The following is a 20,000-nucleotide window of genomic DNA, read 5'->3' as shown; positions in this document are numbered from 1 at the left end:
AATTATATAAATTAATCTAAAATTTTTATTTGAAGTAATAATTTAACGTGCCAAAACATCAAAAAAACAAAATAACCTTTTGAACAAATAAAAAAGAATCAAAAACAAAACTGTGCAACAATTGTGCTTAGAGCAATTCACAACTGTATCATAAAAAAAATTCCTGGTTGAGTCAATAAGATCATGAAAGGCATTTCGATTTATTTATCTCTTATTTTACACAGGATGGATTTGCCTGGACCAATATACGATTTTCTTTTAGTTTTTCTGGGATCAGGTCTTATATTAAAGCTTACCGTTACACCGTTAATAGTAATTAACAACTTAGTGAATAAAATATTACAATACAATAATATAAGTGACTAAAACGTAATATTTAAAGAGTGAAATAAAAATAATGGGATTAATGGATAGTCTAGAAAATAGTTAGAAAAGAGGAGAAATTATGAATAGAAAGTTATATTTATAAACTAGAGTTTAGATGGAAGCGTCCATCAGTACAGCAACTGACAGCCCATCTTTGGATTCTCTCTCTTTCTTTCCCTCTTCTTTCATTCTATTTCCTCTGCGATAAAGAAAAGAAAAGAAAGGAAAAGAAAAACCCAAGCAACGCTTAATTATTAGTAATCAAACTGAGAAAGGAAAGTGAAAATCCTAGTGCGGAGGATTATTTTTCTTTTAAGCGGTTAGACGCTACAAATGGGGACTCTTCAAACTTGGAGAAAAGCGTATGGCGCCCTTAAAGATTCCACCAAAGTCGGTCTTGCTCATGTCAATAGCGATTACGCGGTAATTCTTTGGGAGATCTCCTTTTTCTTTTCTATATTTAGTATTCGAAATTTTATTGGATTTTGATTTGCTATTTTTGTGAAATGTTTCTAATTAGGATTTGGATGTCGCTATAGTTAAAGCTACCAACCATGTCGAGTGTCCTCCGAAAGAAAGGCATCTTAGAAGTGAGTTCTTTTGGGGTTTTTGGATGTGTAAATTTACAGATCCAATTTGATTTTCCGGGGTTTTCAATTTCTGGGATTTGGGTTGATTTTTTTGGGATTTGGTTTTTGTTGCAGAAATCTTGTTAGCCACATCAGCGATTCGGCCTCGAGCAGATGTTGCTTATTGCATTCATGCGCTTTCCCGCCGTTTGGCCAAGACTCATAATTGGACGGTATTATTTCCTTATCATGACTATGAAATCTTAGGACTTCTGGTCTTTCAATTTGATATCGGATCAATGTTCAATTGGACGATGATGCTTTTGCTTTAGAATGAGTTGGGGTTTACAATTGCTACGATTAATTGTTTCTGGAGTTTAAGTTAATTGTTTCGTATTGATTTGTTTACGGGCTTGCTCTGTTGATATTATTAACTTGAATATGCAATTATCCGAGGTATTGCTGTGCATCATGTAGTATGTTTTCCCGTCATATTTATGGAAGAGTTCATTGCAACATCTTTCCACTCAAATCTGTTTCTTGCAGTTGAGCTTCATTATTCTAGTTCTGCATGCATTGTTGGATGGTTGTTTGGTTTTTTTTACTTTTTTTTTATTTATGGTTCTTTAGTTGCTCAAGTCATTGTGTGCATCATAGTTATCATTTATGATTTGATAAATTAAGTTGTATTGATTTTTTACAATATATCAGCATCTAGCTCTTGTTTTAATATAGATAGACAAACTTATATTGTAAGTTTTCTTTTTCCTTTATTTAATAGGTTGCATTGAAAACACTCATAGTTATCCATAGGGCGCTGAGGGAGGGTGACCCGACTTTCAGGGAAGAAATTTTGAACTTTTCGCAACGAGCACGTATACTCCAACTTTCTAATTTCAAGGATGATTCTAGCCCTATCGGTGAGCTTTAAATCTCTCTACTTTTATGCCTATTGGTTATGCATATGTCTGCATGTGCTTCTCTATTTGTCTCCTCTTCATCAGTAATAACTTCCTATTGATTTGCTTATTCACTCCTGCCCCTTTTTGTATATGCTCTTCAGCATGGGATTGCTCTGCCTGGGTACGTACATATGCTTTGTTTTTGGAAGAGAGACTTGAATGCTTTAGGATTCTGAAGTATGACATTGAAGCTGAGCGCCTCCCAAGACCTTCCCAGGGGCAGGATAAGGTTGGAATATTTGTTCTGTAGAATTATACTGGTGTTTGATTTTACCATTGTGGGTTCATGGTCTGCTGCAAATTTTGTTCTCTTAAATGGGCAGGGTTACAGCAGAACGAGGGATTTGGGCAGCGAAGAATTGTTGGAGCAGTTGCCTGCTCTGCAGCAATTGCTTCATCGTCTCATTGGCTGCCGGGTATTAATACATTTTAAGCTTGTAGAATTTTAGTTTTATTTCCTCAATGTGTTATAGATTCTGTTATTTGTTCTTATATCTGGGAAGTTAATGGGCTTCTCTGCTCTCTTTGCAGCCAGAAGGTGCTGCTATAGGAAACTACGTTATACAGTATGCTTTGGCTCTGGTATGTTCAATATCTCTCCCCCCTCCCTCCCCCTCTCTCTCCCTCATTATGTGTGTGTCATTTTATTTAGCCAATTTTATTTTAAATCATCACTAGTTGTGTCTGGACCTGGCTTTCATGCAGTATTCTTTGTCTTCTTTGTCTTCTTAGATGCTTAGTTTTGCTTTCAGATTCCCATCTAGGTTAGATTATGATTTTCATTCTACTTGTTCTATTCATTTTTTTCTATCTCATGTCTTGTAATGAATGGTCTCAAAAGAATTCTCTTCTGGTCAGACACAAGAAAAGGAATACTAGTTGGTATGGCCCAGCGCACTTGTAATTCACAATCCGTCTTCTATCTTATTACTGGTCTCCAGTCACTCAACTAATCTAGTTGAAAAGTCTTTGTTTGAAGAGTTGAAACTTAATTGTCAAGCAGTTCTTTACACAGTTATCGAACTGGTGTAGTGATTTTGTTATTAAAGAGCACCATATGTATGATTCTTATCTAGTCCCCAGTTCTTGTTTTGAGTTTTCTACTAGTGGAATCTGGAGTTGCTAAATCCAATGGTTAAACATCTCATTAACGAGTTTCTCATTTTCCATATGGAAGGTGTACAAAGTTCATGGAATTATTTCCCTTATAAATAACTACTAACCAAAAGGGAGAAGAATCCACTGAACAAGCATCTTCTCACATTTCAACCTAGTGTCTCAAACTATTTTAGAGATAAACAGCACAATTTCATAAATTTCCTCTTATAACTTTGACTCCCTTGATTTTGAGAACACTGGCTTCCTTTTATTTCAAGTCTAACTGAACCTCTTTAAAATTCCACTGTTTAATTTGGCTGAATTCGTGAAAAGATCATAGCGAAAATCAATGAAATCTTTATAATTTAATTAGTGGACAAATAAATCACATTGAGTCCTTAAAAATGACATTGAGCTGGAACATGATTGCTAATTTTGCTACCTATAGAATCATGTTAACCTACCTACTCAAAAGAAAGGATTGGGGGGGCTGGAGATGTTTGATTTACAGAAGGTGGATTGCTATTAAAGTTTAGAAGTTATGCTTCCTGCGTATGAAATGGATGTTAATAAAAGATGTGATTGCAGGATGGTATAATATAAAAAACTATTTGATTGATTATGTGACATATATGTATGTTCGGAATTTCAGATTTGAGAATAAGATTTTAAAACCCCATTTTGTATGTGTACCTCCTTTTTACTTTTAAAGATTGCATGACAGTTTTCTGTGTTTGTTAGAAAGATTGTCAGAAACCTATTCTTGTACATCTTCCTAAGAACCTCTTTACCCTCTTAGGAATAAGTAAAATGATGAGTATCTGACAATGGAAATATTTTACTTGTGAAACTATGTTAACCTCGCAATATTGCAAATTTCAGGTATTAAAGGAGAGTTTCAAAATATATTGTGCTATTAATGATGGAATTATCAATCTTGTTGACAAGGTGACATGGTTTTTCATTGTTTAGAAAGAGTTTCCTAGTTTCATGCTGATGCTTTTCTGTTTTCCCCTCTTTTTTCACTTTAGCTCAAGTTGTGGTTTTTTATTTTATTGCAGTTTTTTGAGATGCCAAGACATGAAGCTGTCAAAGCACTTGATGTATACAAGCGAGCTGGTCAGCAGGTGAAGATATAATCTCTTAAAATTTACATTTGTGTCAATTCTTTTGCTAATTAGTTACTTCTCTGATTATTGGATTACATTCTCATTTGGTTAGTAATTGTGGCTGGTTTGATGTCTTGATGTCAACAGTTAAATATAATGTTTGCTTAGTAAAAATATATTTAATGTCTATGATGCAGGCTAATAGCCTTTCTGATTTCTATGAAGTTTGCAAAGGATTGGAACTTGCTAGGAACTTCCAGTTTCCTGTTCTTCGGGAGGTATGGGTTCTATTGAGATGATTTGTTGTTTGTGTTTTCTCTTCTGTGACTTTTGTGTTCAATCCTTTGATGTTAATTAAACACTATTATTGTTTCAGCCACCACAATCTTTTCTTGCTACCATGGAAGAGTACATTAGAGAAGCGCCACGTGTGGTTTCTGTTCCAACAGAACCTGTGGTTAGTAGTCTTTCGACTCTATTCCAGATAATACATGCACGCATACATACATACATGCTACAAAGATAAGGAATTCATTAACATTAATGTAAAACTAATTTGCTTTTATACTCTTTCATAAATTTTATATGATTTATGTATATATTGTTTAATCCAATGGCAGTATTTAATGTTTTATTCATGCAGATTTTGAATGGTATTTATTCAACCATTAAATATATATGATAAAGATTGTATTACTCTATAAATATGATAGGGATAGCGGGTTGATTTGAAACTTTATTTGCATGATGTGTATGGGTAAACTGTTAATTCTAACAATTAACTGTGCATGAAGAAAAATGAAGTCTGGGAAATATGAGTAAAGTTGGTAGAGATGGTTTCCAAATATGAAGCAAATGAGAATAATGCTGTAAGAAGTGGTATCAAGCCTTGAGAATCTAAGCTGAGATGGTGAGCAAACATGATTAGTTGCAATTGCTAATGTAATGGCAAAAGTTGATTCATATAACTTGGCTCGGGATTTTAGATCTTAAAATGGAGGACCTTGTAAACTTTTTCCCCTCTTCATTTGCTTGTGTTTAATTAATAATTCTCAATTTGCATTGGAATTTAGCATTATTTTGAATAAATATATGCTATAAAACTAATGGTGTCGTTTTATTACAGCTTCAATTAACATACAGACCTGAGGAAGGTCCTTCTGAAGATACAAAATCATTCAATGATGAACCTGAACCATCTGCGCCTGCTGATGATGTTGCAGTTTCCAGTGTCGAGACTGCTCCTCCTCCCCCTCCTGTGCCTCAGACCAAGTTGGACACTGACGACTTACTGGTATGTTTCTTTTTTAGCTTGATAATGTATCCTATTTTTCTATTTCGTTCTTTCATTGATTGCATTTTGTTGGGTTCAGGGATTGAATGATGCTGCTCCTAATGCCTCGGCAATTGAGGAAAGTAACGCTTTAGCACTAGCCATTGTTCCAACTGAATCTGGTAAACTATGTTTCGTATTTTGCCCCCCCCCCCCCTTCCCCTTCCATTATTGATGGATACTATTCTGATCTTTGGCCGTGTGAGGCTAAGAAGTTACACTTTTTTCATTATTTTGCAGGTACTGCCTCAGCATTTAATTCTAGTGCCGGCCAACCAAAAGATTTTGATCCTACTGGATGGGAACTTGCCCTTGTCACTACACCAAGCACTGATATTTCTGCACCAACTGAAAGACAATTGGTATGCTCTTTCTGATCATTTCGCATGTATTTCTTTTGCCTGAGACTATGTTGTTTTAACTAAAGTATCCAAGTCCGATGCATATTCATACATGACTCTAAGGATATGACCTTCAAAGGTCTGTACATTGGACTTGGATGATTGAAGGTGGGGGATATGGACGAAATCTTACCAAATATAAATGTGTACCTGTAGGAAAGAGAGATCTGCTAATTCTGGACTTTTTTTTTGGGAACTAGGGCTTCTTACTTCTGGTTTAAATTTCTGGGTAGTTTATCAAGTATCTTTCTTCCAGCATTTTCAGTTTAGATTTTCATTGCTTGCCCCGTTTTAAAGATATACATGCAACTGAAAGATAAATCTAAGTACCTGAGTGAGGATACATTGAGGATCTTCCTTCTGAGCCCGTTGCAAACAATCTAAATTATCTAAGCGATATTGTTATCAATAATTGTCAGGCTGGTGGATTGGACTCACTCACCCTCAACAGTTTATACGATGAAGCAGCGTATAGAGCTTCTCAGCAGCCTGTATACGGGACTGCAGCACCAAACCCGTTTGAGGTACAAGATCCATTTGCTGTATCAAATAACATTGCAACCCCTACAGTAGTTCAAATGGCAGCAATGGGTCAGCAGCAGAACAATCCTTTTGGTTCCTACCAACCCACCTATCCGCAGCAGCATTTGGTGATGAGGCCATCTAATCCTTTTGGTGATGCAGGGTTGGGGGCATTTCCAGCTAACCAAATGGTCCCATTTGCTCAACCACATGCGAATAATCCATTTGGTGGAAGCACAGGCCTATTGTAGTGTTAAATACGAGGAGTTGATGGGTGTGTATTTTGGTTGGGAGATGAGAAGAGTGTGTAGAAAGGATGAATGGCTTTTAGCACCTGTGTTTTGCACTTGTATGGGCTGTAAAAGCCAGCCTGTGGATATTTAAAGATGTAATAATAATTTGTTGCTACCAATTCTTAAATATTTTGTTGAAAATTTCCCCAGCTTTCTGCCACTTGCATTTAATCTTGAGTACATCATGACTTGGCTGCCAACCCAACGGACTTAATTGATTAACTCCAAGTACTATTTTTCATCAATTTTCGACTTCTATTTTTTTATCATTAATTTACGCCTAAATAGCCTCTTTTTATTTTTGAAAGGACCCCCTCTTAAGTGTCTTTTTCTTTTTAAAATAAAATAAGGTTAATATGTAGTTTGTCTCCAAACTTATCTAAAAGTACCTATGTAGTATCTGAACTTTTTTGTACTTGGTATTTGAATTTGTATTCCGTTACTTAGGTTTGTGCCTTTACAATAACACCGTTAGTTTGTATTGACGTGGTATTAATGACCAATCCTATAATGACATGTAGTGTCTCAGTATGACACATGGTGAACATAAGTTTTAAAATTTTAAAATCTAATAATTTTTTGGACAAGTTCAATGGGCAAATAACATGTTAACTCTTACAAAACTAATGTTGTTAACAAATTGGGATAATGTGTGTAACGAAATACAAGTTCAGATATCAACTAGATACAAATTTAGGTACCGACTACGTACTTTTGAATAAGTTCAAGGGATAAACTACACAATAACCCTTCAAAATGAGATGGGGAGAAGTATCTTTATGCTTTTTAAAAACATGTTTCATGACAGGTTGAACTTTTGGTTTTAGTTTTTGTATTATGCATAAGTTACAGATTTTAATTTGGTCATTTTAGTTTGTTTCCTTTTTTTTGAATTTTTAACATTTCAGACTTCATCAAACGATAATTGTTAAATTCATTAAGTTTATTATTTCTAAAATCTTATGCGTAAATATATTATCACATATTTAATTTCATGTCAACTTATTTTTCACATATTACTTATTTAAAAGCTAATTAATAGATTTAATGAATGATCAAATTGGAGAAATTAGACTAAATCTACGACTTTATGCATGATAGATGATTAATAGTGTAATTTAACCAGATGCATTTAGTTGCTATGATTTTAGTCAAGATTGAAAATTTCAAATTAACTATAGGGACTAAATTTATCAAGTAAAAAATTACAAGAACTCAAATTAAAGTTGATAAATTAAATCCACAATAGCGCAGTTTAATGTATATAAAATTAAAATTTTAGTTTCGAAATATTATAATTTGAAGGAAAAACTGACATCAATATTCAATATTTAAAATTATATAGTTGTTTTGTTTTTGAAACTAATGGATACAATTATTTACTCCAGGACTGAGTTCAGTTTGACCTGCCCGACTAACTGCCTAGACAACACCATATACTGCAAGACCCTCTTTCTTATTCACACCAAAAATATGTCTCCATCAGCCTATTCACTTACCACCACCAACAGAACAAACCCAAGGAGAAATTATTTCAAAACGGATTTCAAAAATATTGGGTTTTTACATGAGTAATACCCAAAAACAAAAAATTAATTACGAAAATGGGACATTTTGTAAATTATTTATCAAAATGGTATGTTTTCAACAGTGGCTAACGTGTTAAGTCACCCATCATTTCTTAAAAAAATATTTTTAAAGTAGTGCTACCAATTTGTCAAGTGAAACCAAAAATCATTCGTATTTTCTTTAAATACAGTACAATATTGAAGAAATACAAAAAAAAAATTAAGTGGTGTCGCTTCACCCATTGGTGGAATCGATTTAATTTTTTTTATTAAAAAAAGTGGCATAGTGAGCCAAATCACGTTGCCTGATATGGTAGCGGTACCAAATTTTGTATTTTAAAACCGCTTCCCAGCCAATTCTTTAATGTTTTTTCTCACATGCCAAATCTTTTATTTTACTCCTGCTTTAAAAAAAAAATTTGAACAGTGCTGTCGATGCATTAGATTTTTGTATTTTTTTTTCCATATTGTACAATAATTAAAGAAAACACCAACAATTTTTTGTTTTGCTTGACAAAATGATAACACCACTTTACAAATAATTATTTTTTCATATGAAATAATTGGAAAATGGTGGGATGACTTTTGAGACTAATGATGCATGACATTTTGGTGACACCTAAATTTGCTATTAAAAATATATCATTCTCGTAAATAATTTATTATATGTGTTATTTTTATAATTAATTTTGTGATAGTAAAATGAAAAACCCAAAAAAGAAAATTTAGAGTGTAAAATTTAATAATATTAAGTAACATAAAATTGGATGTTAAAATAAGGGTTTATAAATGGTATTATATCTTTTTGTTATCAACACACACCATGACTCAAACGTCAACTTCCATTTTAATTTTCAAGTTTCAACCCAACAGATGTCAGTTGCTTTACCCACCAAAACTCTCTCTTTTCCTTTGCTTCCCACGACAACCTTATTTAATTTTAACAATTATACCTCAAAAAAAAATAATTAAACTATTAAATTCCCACTTAATTTAAATAATCAATTAATTCCAATTTCTTTTATTCATCGTTAAAATAAACTAACAAATCAATCCAATCAAATAGCTTCTAGTTTAATCTAATATTTTCTCATAAAATGATTAAAAAATTATAAAAGTATTAATATTAAAAAGTAAAAATTTGATATAAGTTTTAAAAATTATTTATATATAATATTTATAAGTTTTATAATTTTAATATTTTATGAGAAAATTATTAGATTAAGCCGAAGTTGTATCCATGAGGGGTCTGTATTGATTGTTTTAGTTAACAACAAAGGCTTAATTGGGCGTAAATTTAATACATGAACTTAATTAAATTTTTACATTTTGAAGATGATATTTAGATTTATTTGATTTATTTCACCTTTAAAATTCTGGATAGTAAATATCCCAAAATTTAGAATTGCTTATATATACTAACTAATAATTTCAAATGAACTCAAAACAAAATTTAATGAAATTACAAGATACAAATCTAAAATTTGAGTCATTTCTTTATTCCACAAACTTAACAATAAACTGGAAATTTAATTTTATAGAAAATAAGACCAAATCCAATATCAAGGGAAATGGTAATGTGAAATGTCAACCAATTAGTCAACACGCTCAATCACTGCCGTATCTTTGTTTTCCGCCCACATCATATCCAGGAAAAACTTCAAATTTCTCATTAATATCTCTGAAACCTTCCTCTTTTTCTTCAACCTCCCAACAATTCATTACTTCTTCTCATTCCATTTTCATTTCATGGTCTACTTTTCAAGACCTCATGTCTAAAACCAAGAATTTCTTTCAAAATCTAATCAAACCTTTCAGGTCCAACTCAAGCAATGGTAAATTGGGGGGGGGGGGGCGGGGGTGGGGGGGAAGCCCAGTTTTTATGTGAAAAGTTTGATCTTTTCTCTATACGATTGATGATTTGGGTGTTATTTGGTGTGTGTTTCAGGTGGGGAAAATGAAGAGGATTTGGAGAAAATAGCTCAAAAAGAACAAAAGAACTTCCTTTTCGAGACTTTAGTTGCTGCTACAAAAGATTTCCACCCTCACCACAAGCTCGGTGAAGGGGGTTTTGGACCTGTTTATAGGGTAAGATCCTAATTATTGTTTGGCTGGCTAGAAAATAAAGGAAACTTTTGTTGAACCTTATTTATTTAATTTTTTCCCCATTGATACAATGGGACAGGCTTCGTTTTTGATAATTTTTCATTTACTTAAGGAAAAATGAAGAGTCTAAGTAACATAGCTTGAGATTTCCATTTTTCACCATTAGCTTTGATTTAGAGTGAACTGTTTGTCCTAATAACTCAAGAAGCTAATCAAACCATTAAGCTGTTTGTCTTAGCTATTAATGAGGAGGCAAAGCATAGAAAATTTTAATTGAAGTCGCACAACAAGCTAGAACTGTAGTTAATTCATTAAGCCTGCCTTACTTTTCCAGTAATTCCATCTTAAACCAAGCTTAAAATCATGTTACTCTCAAGTAGTTTTCAGGTTTCAAAATGCTGATGTTTTTAGTTAATTGAGCTTAAGTGTGAGGAACTTATCTGTACTTGATGGCTGTTCTTTAATTTGTAGGGTAAGTTAGATGATGGAAGGGAAATTGCAGTGAAGAAGCTATCTCAATACTCAAATCAGGGGAAAAAGGAATTTGAGAATGAGGCTAAGTTGCTAGCACGTGTACAGCACCGCAATGTTGTGAATCTGTTGGGCTACTGCATACATGGCAACGAAAAGCTTTTGGTGTATGAGTATGTCGCTAATCAGAGTCTTGACAAGTTTCTCTTCAGTAAGTCACCATAATTTGTTTTTATGCAGGTTTGGGCTATCAGAATAAATTGTAATGGATTAACTCTGATAGTTTTGGCACAATTTAGCTTTCGGTGCTAGAAGCTATATTGTTTGTTTTCCTTTTGTTTCATTTTTTGTTACGTATTTGTTATTTCTTTTGTTTCATCTCCACCTTTGTGTGTCTGTGGTGCTGTTGTTATTGATGTCGGTTTTTAGAACTCAAAACAGACTAATATATGTAGAAACTACGAATACTCATTTCGAACAGCTTTGAAAGGATAATGGATTGAGCAATAGAGACAAGGCAGAACCTTTGTTCTCTAAAGAGAACTAACCCTTATTTTTATGAGGAGGAGAATTCTGAATAAGAGTGGAAATTACAACTTATGTTGTGCTAACCTTGATGCGTTTATATTTTGAAAAATGTTAAAATTACAGTTTGAAAGGGTCTTGGATTATGAGAAATTAGCAGTTAGGCTGAGTGAAAGCTTTGACTAATAACTGATCTGTCGTTAACTGCATCACTGCCATTCCAGGACTCAACTTGCTATCTACAAGCCAGAGTAAAAGTTTCTTAACATTGGTTCGTTCCCTTGGTGATATCTAGTATGTATTTAATTGTAATAGTTGAGTCAACTGAGCTCTTCGTGAATCATATGAGTTTTACACAGATGGTGTAACCATCTTTGGCGACATGCATGAGTATTGCTGTAAATGATCTTTTGATATTGTGATTCAAGGGATGTTCTGCTAGACTCATTCTTCGAAACTTAACTTCAAGATTGTGCTTGAAACTGATCATCAAATATGAGATTATTTATCATCTAGTCAAAAGATCTTTTTAATGAAAAATTCCAGGTTTTAGTAATAATAATGATGAATAAGATTTTTCCCTCCGTAGAATCGAATAGAAATGTGGAGCTTGACTGGAAGCGAAGGTATGAAATAATTACAGGCATCGCACGAGGTTTGCTTTACCTCCACGAAGACTCACACAATCGCATCATTCATCGGGATATCAAGGCAAGCAATATTTTACTTGATGATAAATGGGTCCCTAAAATTGCTGATTTTGGTATGGCTCGTCTCTTTCCCGAGGGTGAATCAAATGTCAACACCCGTGTAGCTGGTACTAAGTACGTTGTCTCGCATGCATCCTCTTAATTGATAATATGATGAGATCTACATGCTTCTGATTTTGTGGTAATGTCATAAGGTGTCGATATAACAAAGTTATTTGTATTTTATTGTTTGGAAACAGTGGATATATGGCACCGGAGTATGTCATGCATGGACAACTATCAGTGAAGGCAGATGTGTTCAGTTTCGGAGTTTTGGTTCTGGAGCTGATCAGTGGCCAGAAAAACTCATCCTTCAATTTAAATTTGGATGCTCAAAATCTACTTGATTGGGTAAGAACTAGATTATGATCTAATCTTTTGTTGCTTCAAGTCTTCTTTTTCTTTTATCCAACTCTCCAAATATATAGATAAACTTGAAAAACGAATGCACTTATGTTCAGCCAATAGATGGAATCATTCATTTAACTAAGATAACTTTTGGTAATTCGTGACATTCATGTTTTTGAATGTTTGCAGCTTGTACGAGATCACATGTCGTGTGCTATTATTAGTCTTTCTGTCTAATGTCATCTGGCATTTATGCCTTAGCATAGTTCTTGCTCTGCCTTATTACATATCTGCTGTCCTGTGGACTCTCCACAAGGGCGAAAATCATTATCTGGGGACTGAACATTTTGTGATATCTGACTGGAAATTCCATGATGCCTTACTTTACTTTTATATCCTATTGATTTTGTCTCAGTTAGGACCATACCACTTGCATGAGATGGACTCGGTCAAAAGCACTGAGTCAATACATTATGGGTCCTGGCATGCATGGGAAGGTTCATAGGAATCATGTTAATCATCTTCACATTTAATGGTGAAAATTATTCAAACATTCAAGGATTTGGAAGAAAGGTTTTGTAACCGGCACTTGTTGGTTGTCGATTTTGCAGGCATATAAGCTTTACAAAAAAGGGAAGGGCTTGGAGATTATGGATGCTGCCATAGTGCCATCAGCATCCCCGGAGCAAGTAAGTTTCTGCATCCAAATAGGGTTACTATGTGTGCAAAGCGATCCCAAGTCACGACCTGACATGCACCGGGTTGTTATTATGCTGTCAAAGAAACCTGGACATCTAGATGAGCCAATGAGACCTGGAATTGCGGGTAACCGATACAGGAGATCAGGCCCTCGCCCTGGATCCTCATCGACTGCTGGAGCTTCCGGTTTTTCAGATTCTCGTACTTCTGAATCAACCTTTAATATTAATACTAATACTGCATCTGCATCTGCTTCAGCATCAACTCTTGCAAGCTCCTCAAAATCTGACCCCCATGGGAAGCGCCCCATGAAGAGTTAGTTTTTTTGGACATTTTTGTATATTTAGATTTATATTTGATACACCGATAATATATGAATATATACAATGTCTACGAACCAAATTATGCCATTTTATTAATGAAGTTAGGTGGATTTACTTCCGAAACTTTTAATGAAGTGGCATCATCTGGTTCATTGGCATTTTATAGATATATATATATTATCCTTGCATCAGATGTAAACTCTTCATTCCTTTTCTGTTTACTAGTATGTAAATGTTAGTTGGGATTAGTTAGGCTAAAGCATGGATTAGAAAATTGTTAAGATGAAATTTTTTGGGGAAAAAATCATTGTTTTATTCGTAAGAAAATGAAAAATAATTGAAAGATTTTCTTTTTTGTGTGTTTTAATTCACATTGTTGTAACGGTATATGCCAGTAAGTCCCAATTGTTTTTTTAACGATATTATTATTTGTAAAAATGTAAAAATTATTTTATTATGTTTTGAAGGTTTTTTTTCTGCAAGTTAAATGAAAAGGTAAAATTTAATATAAATATACAATTAAATACTTTTAATATAAAAATCTGAAATTATAAAAAATATTTTATATAAATTTAATATGGTTTCAAATATTGCTTTTGTATATAAATATACAATTTTAACTCCATGAGCCAAAATGCATAATTTTTTTCCTCAAATTATGAAATAATAAAATATGTTATGCATACTATTTATAAAGTTTTTATTGAATTGGTGTGACCTATTGACCGAATTTTAACTCAATTAGGAAAATTACTTTAATGTCTATTCGCATTTAAAATAAATTATACTATTCGAGAATATTTGTCTTTTTTTAAAAGTAATAAAATATGTATATGATAATATTTGAACTCAAGTCAATTGAGTTAGAAAACCCTTAAATTTACTACTCAATCAAAATTTCATTTTAATATTCTTATACATTTTTATTTTATTATTGACACATTATAGCCTCCATCAATTGCATATATTCCTATATATTACTTTATTTATTTTATTTTATTTTTAAACATACATTTGTGTTTTATATTTATGGTTTCCACATACACGCGTAATATAGGATTTCTAATATATGATAATTAAAGTTAGAAAAAGTTGGTTATAAACTCAAAAGTTATAAAATATTATTTCTGTGTATATATATTTACAAAATTTGCAAAAATTAAAATATTAAAATATTATTTTTCTAAAATTATATAAAATATTACCGATGCAAAATCGTAATTTTACAAAAAAAAAAACCTTTTTCCAATATATGTGGTCATTTTGAAAAAAATAATTTTAAATTATTGAAATTTTTTGAGTAATTATTTGTACACAAAAGGAAAATTTTAAACTCTACAAGCAAAGTTAAGATTTTATCATATGTCCTTAAGTTGTATTTAAAAAGGCATAAAGATAAACTTAGCCTCCATTGTTTACTTATTTTGTCATATTGACCCTTTTTTTGGTCATTTTAGCTCTTAACCTTTAAATTTTAGTTAAATTATTTTTTTATGAAAATTTGATTAAACTGTTAAAATTTTAATTATATTGACGTGACAACTTACGTATACTTCACTGCTAATATAATAAAAGTTTTAAAATTTTTATGAATTGTTTTACATATGTTGATTTTTTTTAAAAGTCATTAAATTTTTAAAATTTTATGAATATGTGAACTGCCAGGTTGATGGTGATATTAGTGTTGTTAGTTGAGTCAGTTTTCTGCCAAAAATGAAGCAACTTGATTAAATATTAAAAATAGAGACCCAAAATGACTAAAAAAAGAAAAGTTAAAATGAGAAAATAAGTAAAGGTGAGTTAATAAATATAGAATACGAGTACTGTCCCGTACCTTATCTTATTGGTCAATCAGTTTTCCTGTCTTCTCAACAAGAATCAATGCACCCAAAATGGTTCTTATTCCACCCTTTCTCAACTTTACCAACAAATTCCTGCCAGCTTCATAACTTCTCCATTCCTCTTTGAATTTCTTAATATTTTCCTTGTTTCCCTCAAGCATTGGGGACACAATTTCATTGGAATACATCACTATATGATACGAAATCCTCTGATTTTCACATTGAATGTCCCCAACATTCCATCCCACGTGCCAAAGTTGTCCACTTCAGATGTCTCTGACCACTTTGAAAATTACACCCATATTGTATAGTCATATTACAAACCAAAGCCAATTCAGGAACTCTGATTGGAAATCTATCTAATCCACATCCTCAATCTTTTTTAGTTGGGTAGTCATAATCAACAATGTAGCATTCATGCAACTTTAAGGTATCACCTCCAACCCCCCACATAGCTCTGCTATGCTATCTTCTCGTAATTCCACACATGCAAAGGGAATCCATAAATTTCCACCCAAGTTGCTCTGTATTTACGTCTCTGACTAGAAAGTTGCTTTGCTTCAATTTAAAAACACCATTTTTTCTAAGTAATGCCTATGATGATTGAAGCAAAGAAGGCAATACAAGAGGCAATAGTAGCAGAATAGGATCTTTACTTTGATAGAATGAACTAAATGAAACCGATTATGATGATGATGATGTATTCAAATTGAAGACCATTGCTTGTGACGCTGAAGCCTTGCAATCAACATCAGGCTTAATCCGCATAGGACAAGGGGCTCGACTTTGAAGCCTGGTAAGTGGGCTTGTAGATACCGGTTCATCTTTGTGAACACAAAATTGGAACCTTAGGAACTCAGTATCAGATTCTGCCATTGTCTCTCCTCTATCTGCTCATCTCTATCACATCCTAAGTGCATCATATTGCTTTATGTAGACCACGCTGCTTTCTGTGATTTTGTGTTGAAATTGAAAAAATTGTGAGAAGATTTATTTGGAGTAAATTTGGGAACAGTAGGTAAATAGCTCCTGTGAAATGGTATAGTATGTTGTTAGCCTTGTATAAATGGTGGTTTTAGGCATCCGTAGATTGAGGGAGCAAAACCAAGCTTTTATGTTTAAGATTGATTCAGAAAAAAAAATACAAAATCTTACTATTGTATTATTTTTTTATAATGTAACAAAAGATTGAATGGGTTACAAAGTAGCAAATAATCCCACACTAATACCAAACAAAACAAAAAAAAGGGTACAATTATAGACCCTAAGAAATAAAGTACACAAATATAAAATTCATTTAGTTGATGGGAATTACATATATAAAACTTAAATTACTTTCCTTTTAATGACACCAAATGAGTAACCATGGCTAAACCCTGAAAGACCAAACCTTGTTGCAGGGTTTGCACAGCCAAGTTCATGCATTTGATTCCTGGGTTGTACAATGTGGTGGTTTCTTGCTTAGATCATACGGTGATGCAGTCATAATCCTACAAACAGAGCACCAACCAGATAATTAGGCTTTAATTCGAGCATGAGATCGGAACTTGAGCTTTAAACCTATCATCCAACTCTGGTACAAGTGTCTAATATGAATATGTTCAAACTTTTTCTAAGTTTTCCATGTATTTAAAGAATCATGTTCATATATGTTGTACAAGAGTACTCTAATACATATAGAACATGAGTACTTTAAAAAAGAGTAGAATTCATGCCTCAGCTATCAAACTTGCAATAAACACCAGAGGATTAATATATTTACATCTCATAATCTTGTGACTTTAGGGTTTCTACTAAAATACCATTAAGCTGCCAATAACTGTTCCTTGTATAAAAACTAACCTTTCCTTGCGTTTCTCCAAAAACCAAGCCAAGGATGCTTTGCGAGCCTGGGGCACTGCAAGCAAATGATTCTGCGTTATTTACCAATAGCTTTCAGTGGTGAGTAAGTTCTGAAGAGTGAATTTAGCTTAACCAAAATGCATACCAGAAGGCATCATGCTGGTTGGGGTAACAGGTCCCATGGTATTTGCCAATTTAGGCGCCTCCACTAGGCTAATAGGGGTTGTCAGACTTCCTGTGGTCTTGCATACGGTCTTTTCATCAGTACTAGTGGATCCACTCCTGGATTGAACACCAGTGTGAGATGAAACCGATAAAGGGCTTGGGATACCAGAACAAAGTTGTGCATTCGTGAAATGATTCGTGGGAAGAGTTTCGAATTGAAGTGGTTTTGAAATTGGTGCCTGGACTTGGACATTTGGATGTGCCACATTAGAAGTCAAGGAAGATCCATTCCCAGCAAGTAACATGATAGCCTGAGCCTGGATAAGATGCAAAAGAAAATGTAACTTTCTAAGCTTTCCATTAACCAGTAGATACCAGAACGTGAAAGAGATTCACCTTCTCGGGGGTGATATCATCATAAACATTCACGGTACCAGCATAAAAGATAGTCAATTGAACAGGTGATCTGGAGTCCCCAAGGCCCCTGACACTTTTCCTAATAAGGATGGCAAAAATACGACCAAAGTTCAGTAACCTGTTGTCAACCTTTTCGATAAAAGAAACTCTACTCGAGCTTAAAATCATCAAACTTACCGTGGTTCGATGCTTCCACCAAAGGAACCAAGGGTGGGAAGAACCGAATGCGTCGGAGTCGTAACTGGAATTCCTCCAAGCAATTGTGATTTCATAGCAGTAGTAGTGAAATGACTATTCATAAATGGGTTGGTAGTTGAAACGGGAACTGATTGGTTCGAGACCGGAAACATTTTCATGTCATAAGGCCGTTGAACATGATGTACATCATGCTGAACAGAAGAAGCAGCTGTGAATGGGAAATGATTGCCTACTCGTTGCCTGTTGTGATTGAAGGATTTCTAGATGGTGAAGACCAACATGGGAAGAGAAAGCAATACCAGTTTAGTATTCACACACAGTAGGAGACATTCTCAATCAATAAATACTAAAAACATGTACATCCGTGTTTCAAGTGTCGTATCTCTATAATCATGTCTTATACAAATACTTAATGTTTAAAAAGGTTCAGAAAAAGTTGATATCTCTGTATCTATGCCTAAAGTAGGAGCAAGGGAAATGAAAGCAAACCTGAAGTTCAGCAGCATCTGGTGGTGAGATATGCATGAAAGTAGAGGATACTATTGAATCATATCCAATTCTTTTAGCGTTATCTCCTTGAGCAAAATCAAAACTCATCGGCTGTGGTGGAACAGCTGAAGAAAACTTGTTTGAAATTGGCCATTGAATCCCCAAGCTTTTGGTAAAACCTATCAAATCCCAAACAAAACAACGCCATTACTAAAACTGGAATCTTTAACATAGTTATCCAAAGAAAGGAAGTTTCTTAAACTAAATGGAGAGTTGATTGAAGAAAAAAGAAGAAGGTTTAAAGAGGCAAAAAGGGGAGAAAATACACACCAATTTCTTCAACTTCTTCTTTAACCAAAGGGAAGGATTGTTTTGAGTTCAAACCCAGAAAATCTCTCTCCATTTCTTTTTCCTTTCAATTTATTCTTAATCAAATCAAAATTTGAAGCGAAACCCACCTTAGAAACCATAAACAGGAGGATTTCACTTTCTTAAATCCCTTCTTTTTTTCCTTTTTCCTTTTTCTTTATTATTGTCCACCAAAGAATGAAAATAACCGAAGGCAAAGCGAAAGGCCAGAGCTTTTATGCGCAAGTTGCAACCACAGAAAAATAAACAGAGGCGAGCAGGCAGTGATAGTGTTCTTTTTTCTTTCTTAAATCTCTTTTTCCTAACACGCGGGAGTTTTATAAGAGAGGATTTTTACAGCGGCGTGACGTATGTTGTACGGCATTCATTTTCTGTCTTCTTTTACTTTTTACCTTTTTTACCCTACCCTATCATTGATTGACTCATCAAAATAAATATTACTTATATTAAAATATGTGCAAAAATAATACTCCTACTAAACCTAAAATTAACTACTTCAAATATTACTCCACTTCTCTACTAAATATAATCAGAATTTGACAAAATAATTTATTAAGAAGAGAGATATACTTATAAATTTAAAGTAGTTTTACACATTCCTATTTAGTTTTGTACAACTGTAATATTTCATATTCTATTCTTATAAATTATGCTTATTAAATTTGATGTAAATTTTAAAAAAGTTTAAGTCATTCAATAAATATTAATATACATTATTTTAGATTGATGTGATAGAGATATCACATCAATTTGAAGGGTTAATTACAAAATTGGTCAATTTCTATAATGAACATGGGTGCCACTATACTCTCTGGCAACACCACCCAAACTCTGTCACCAATCATCAGCTATTTATGTAGTTGGAAAAAAATAATTTTTTTAAATGCTAATGCCTGAAAAATTGGCGGCACCGGCAAATATTTATAAAAAAATATTCATATTTCCTCCCAAATATAGTAGAAATGATATACGGGATAAAAATAATAATCTTTTTGGTGTCGCTTAACACATTGGTAACATCAAGGTCTTTTTTCAAAACAAAAAAAAAGTCACGAGCAAGGAAAAAAAGTTGAAGAGAGAGAGAAAAAAAAAGAAAGCTGAAAAAATGGCTTGGAGGGTAAGCCAATGACCTATTAGTCACGTCGGACGGTAGGGTGTCAACCTGGTGCCACTTGACAGGCTAACACTCTGCTGTTCAACATGACCAATCAATCACGAGCTCACCCCCCAAACTATT

General features: G+C 33.4%; 3 protein-coding genes across 6 annotated transcripts; 2 read left to right on the top strand and 1 right to left on the bottom strand.

Moving 5' to 3' along the window:
- The first annotated feature begins 478 nt into the window (after positions 1-478).
- LOC105765833 (putative clathrin assembly protein At2g01600) lies at positions 479-6,780 on the top strand. The gene is made up of 15 exons (XM_012585092.2): positions 479-789; positions 887-956; positions 1,071-1,168; positions 1,717-1,855; positions 1,999-2,126; positions 2,221-2,313; positions 2,429-2,479; positions 3,878-3,943; positions 4,057-4,122; positions 4,302-4,382; positions 4,481-4,561; positions 5,231-5,398; positions 5,478-5,559; positions 5,678-5,799; positions 6,258-6,780. The coding sequence occupies exons 1-15, from the start codon at positions 700-702 to the stop codon at positions 6,609-6,611; spliced, it is 1,689 nt and encodes a 562-aa protein (XP_012440546.1). The 5' UTR covers positions 479-699; the 3' UTR covers positions 6,612-6,780.
- Positions 6,781-9,813: 3,033 nt separating this feature from the next.
- On the top strand, positions 9,814-13,796 carry LOC105765834 (cysteine-rich receptor-like protein kinase 43). Of its 2 annotated transcripts, XM_052631636.1 has the most exons (7): positions 9,814-10,056; positions 10,170-10,309; positions 10,799-11,009; positions 11,913-12,147; positions 12,273-12,423; positions 12,836-12,917; positions 13,032-13,176. In XM_052631636.1, exons 1-7 carry the CDS (start codon positions 9,993-9,995, stop codon positions 13,037-13,039), a joined length of 891 nt encoding a protein of 296 aa, XP_052487596.1. In that variant the 5' UTR covers positions 9,814-9,992; the 3' UTR covers positions 13,040-13,176. The 2 variants fall into 2 exon arrangements, with proteins under 2 accessions (XP_052487596.1, XP_012440548.1); XM_012585094.2 differs by lacking the exon at positions 12,836-12,917 and having other exon boundaries at positions 9,818-10,056; positions 13,032-13,796.
- Positions 13,797-16,425: 2,629 nt separating this feature from the next.
- Positions 16,426-19,057, bottom strand: LOC105765832 (protein TIFY 6B). 3 transcript variants are annotated; one of them, XM_012585090.2, is made up of 7 exons: positions 18,725-19,057; positions 18,395-18,573; positions 17,885-18,165; positions 17,687-17,786; positions 17,271-17,607; positions 17,126-17,196; positions 16,426-16,773 (listed from the first exon to the last, which is right to left on the bottom strand). In XM_012585090.2, exons 1-7 carry the CDS (start codon positions 18,795-18,797, stop codon positions 16,750-16,752), a joined length of 1,065 nt encoding a protein of 354 aa, XP_012440544.1. In that variant the 5' UTR covers positions 18,798-19,057; the 3' UTR covers positions 16,426-16,749. The 3 variants fall into 3 exon arrangements, with proteins under 3 accessions (XP_012440544.1, XP_012440543.1, XP_012440545.1); XM_012585089.2 differs by having other exon boundaries at positions 17,126-17,180; positions 18,725-19,055; XM_012585091.2 differs by having other exon boundaries at positions 17,126-17,180; positions 18,853-19,055.
- Positions 19,058-20,000: the final 943 nt, after the last annotated feature.

The sequence above is a fragment of the Gossypium raimondii genome, chromosome 5, assembly GCF_025698545.1.
Source record: "Gossypium raimondii isolate GPD5lz chromosome 5, ASM2569854v1, whole genome shotgun sequence".
Lineage (NCBI taxonomy): Eukaryota > Viridiplantae > Streptophyta > Magnoliopsida > Malvales > Malvaceae > Gossypium > Gossypium raimondii.
This window is presented reverse-complemented; position numbering and strand designations above follow the sequence as displayed.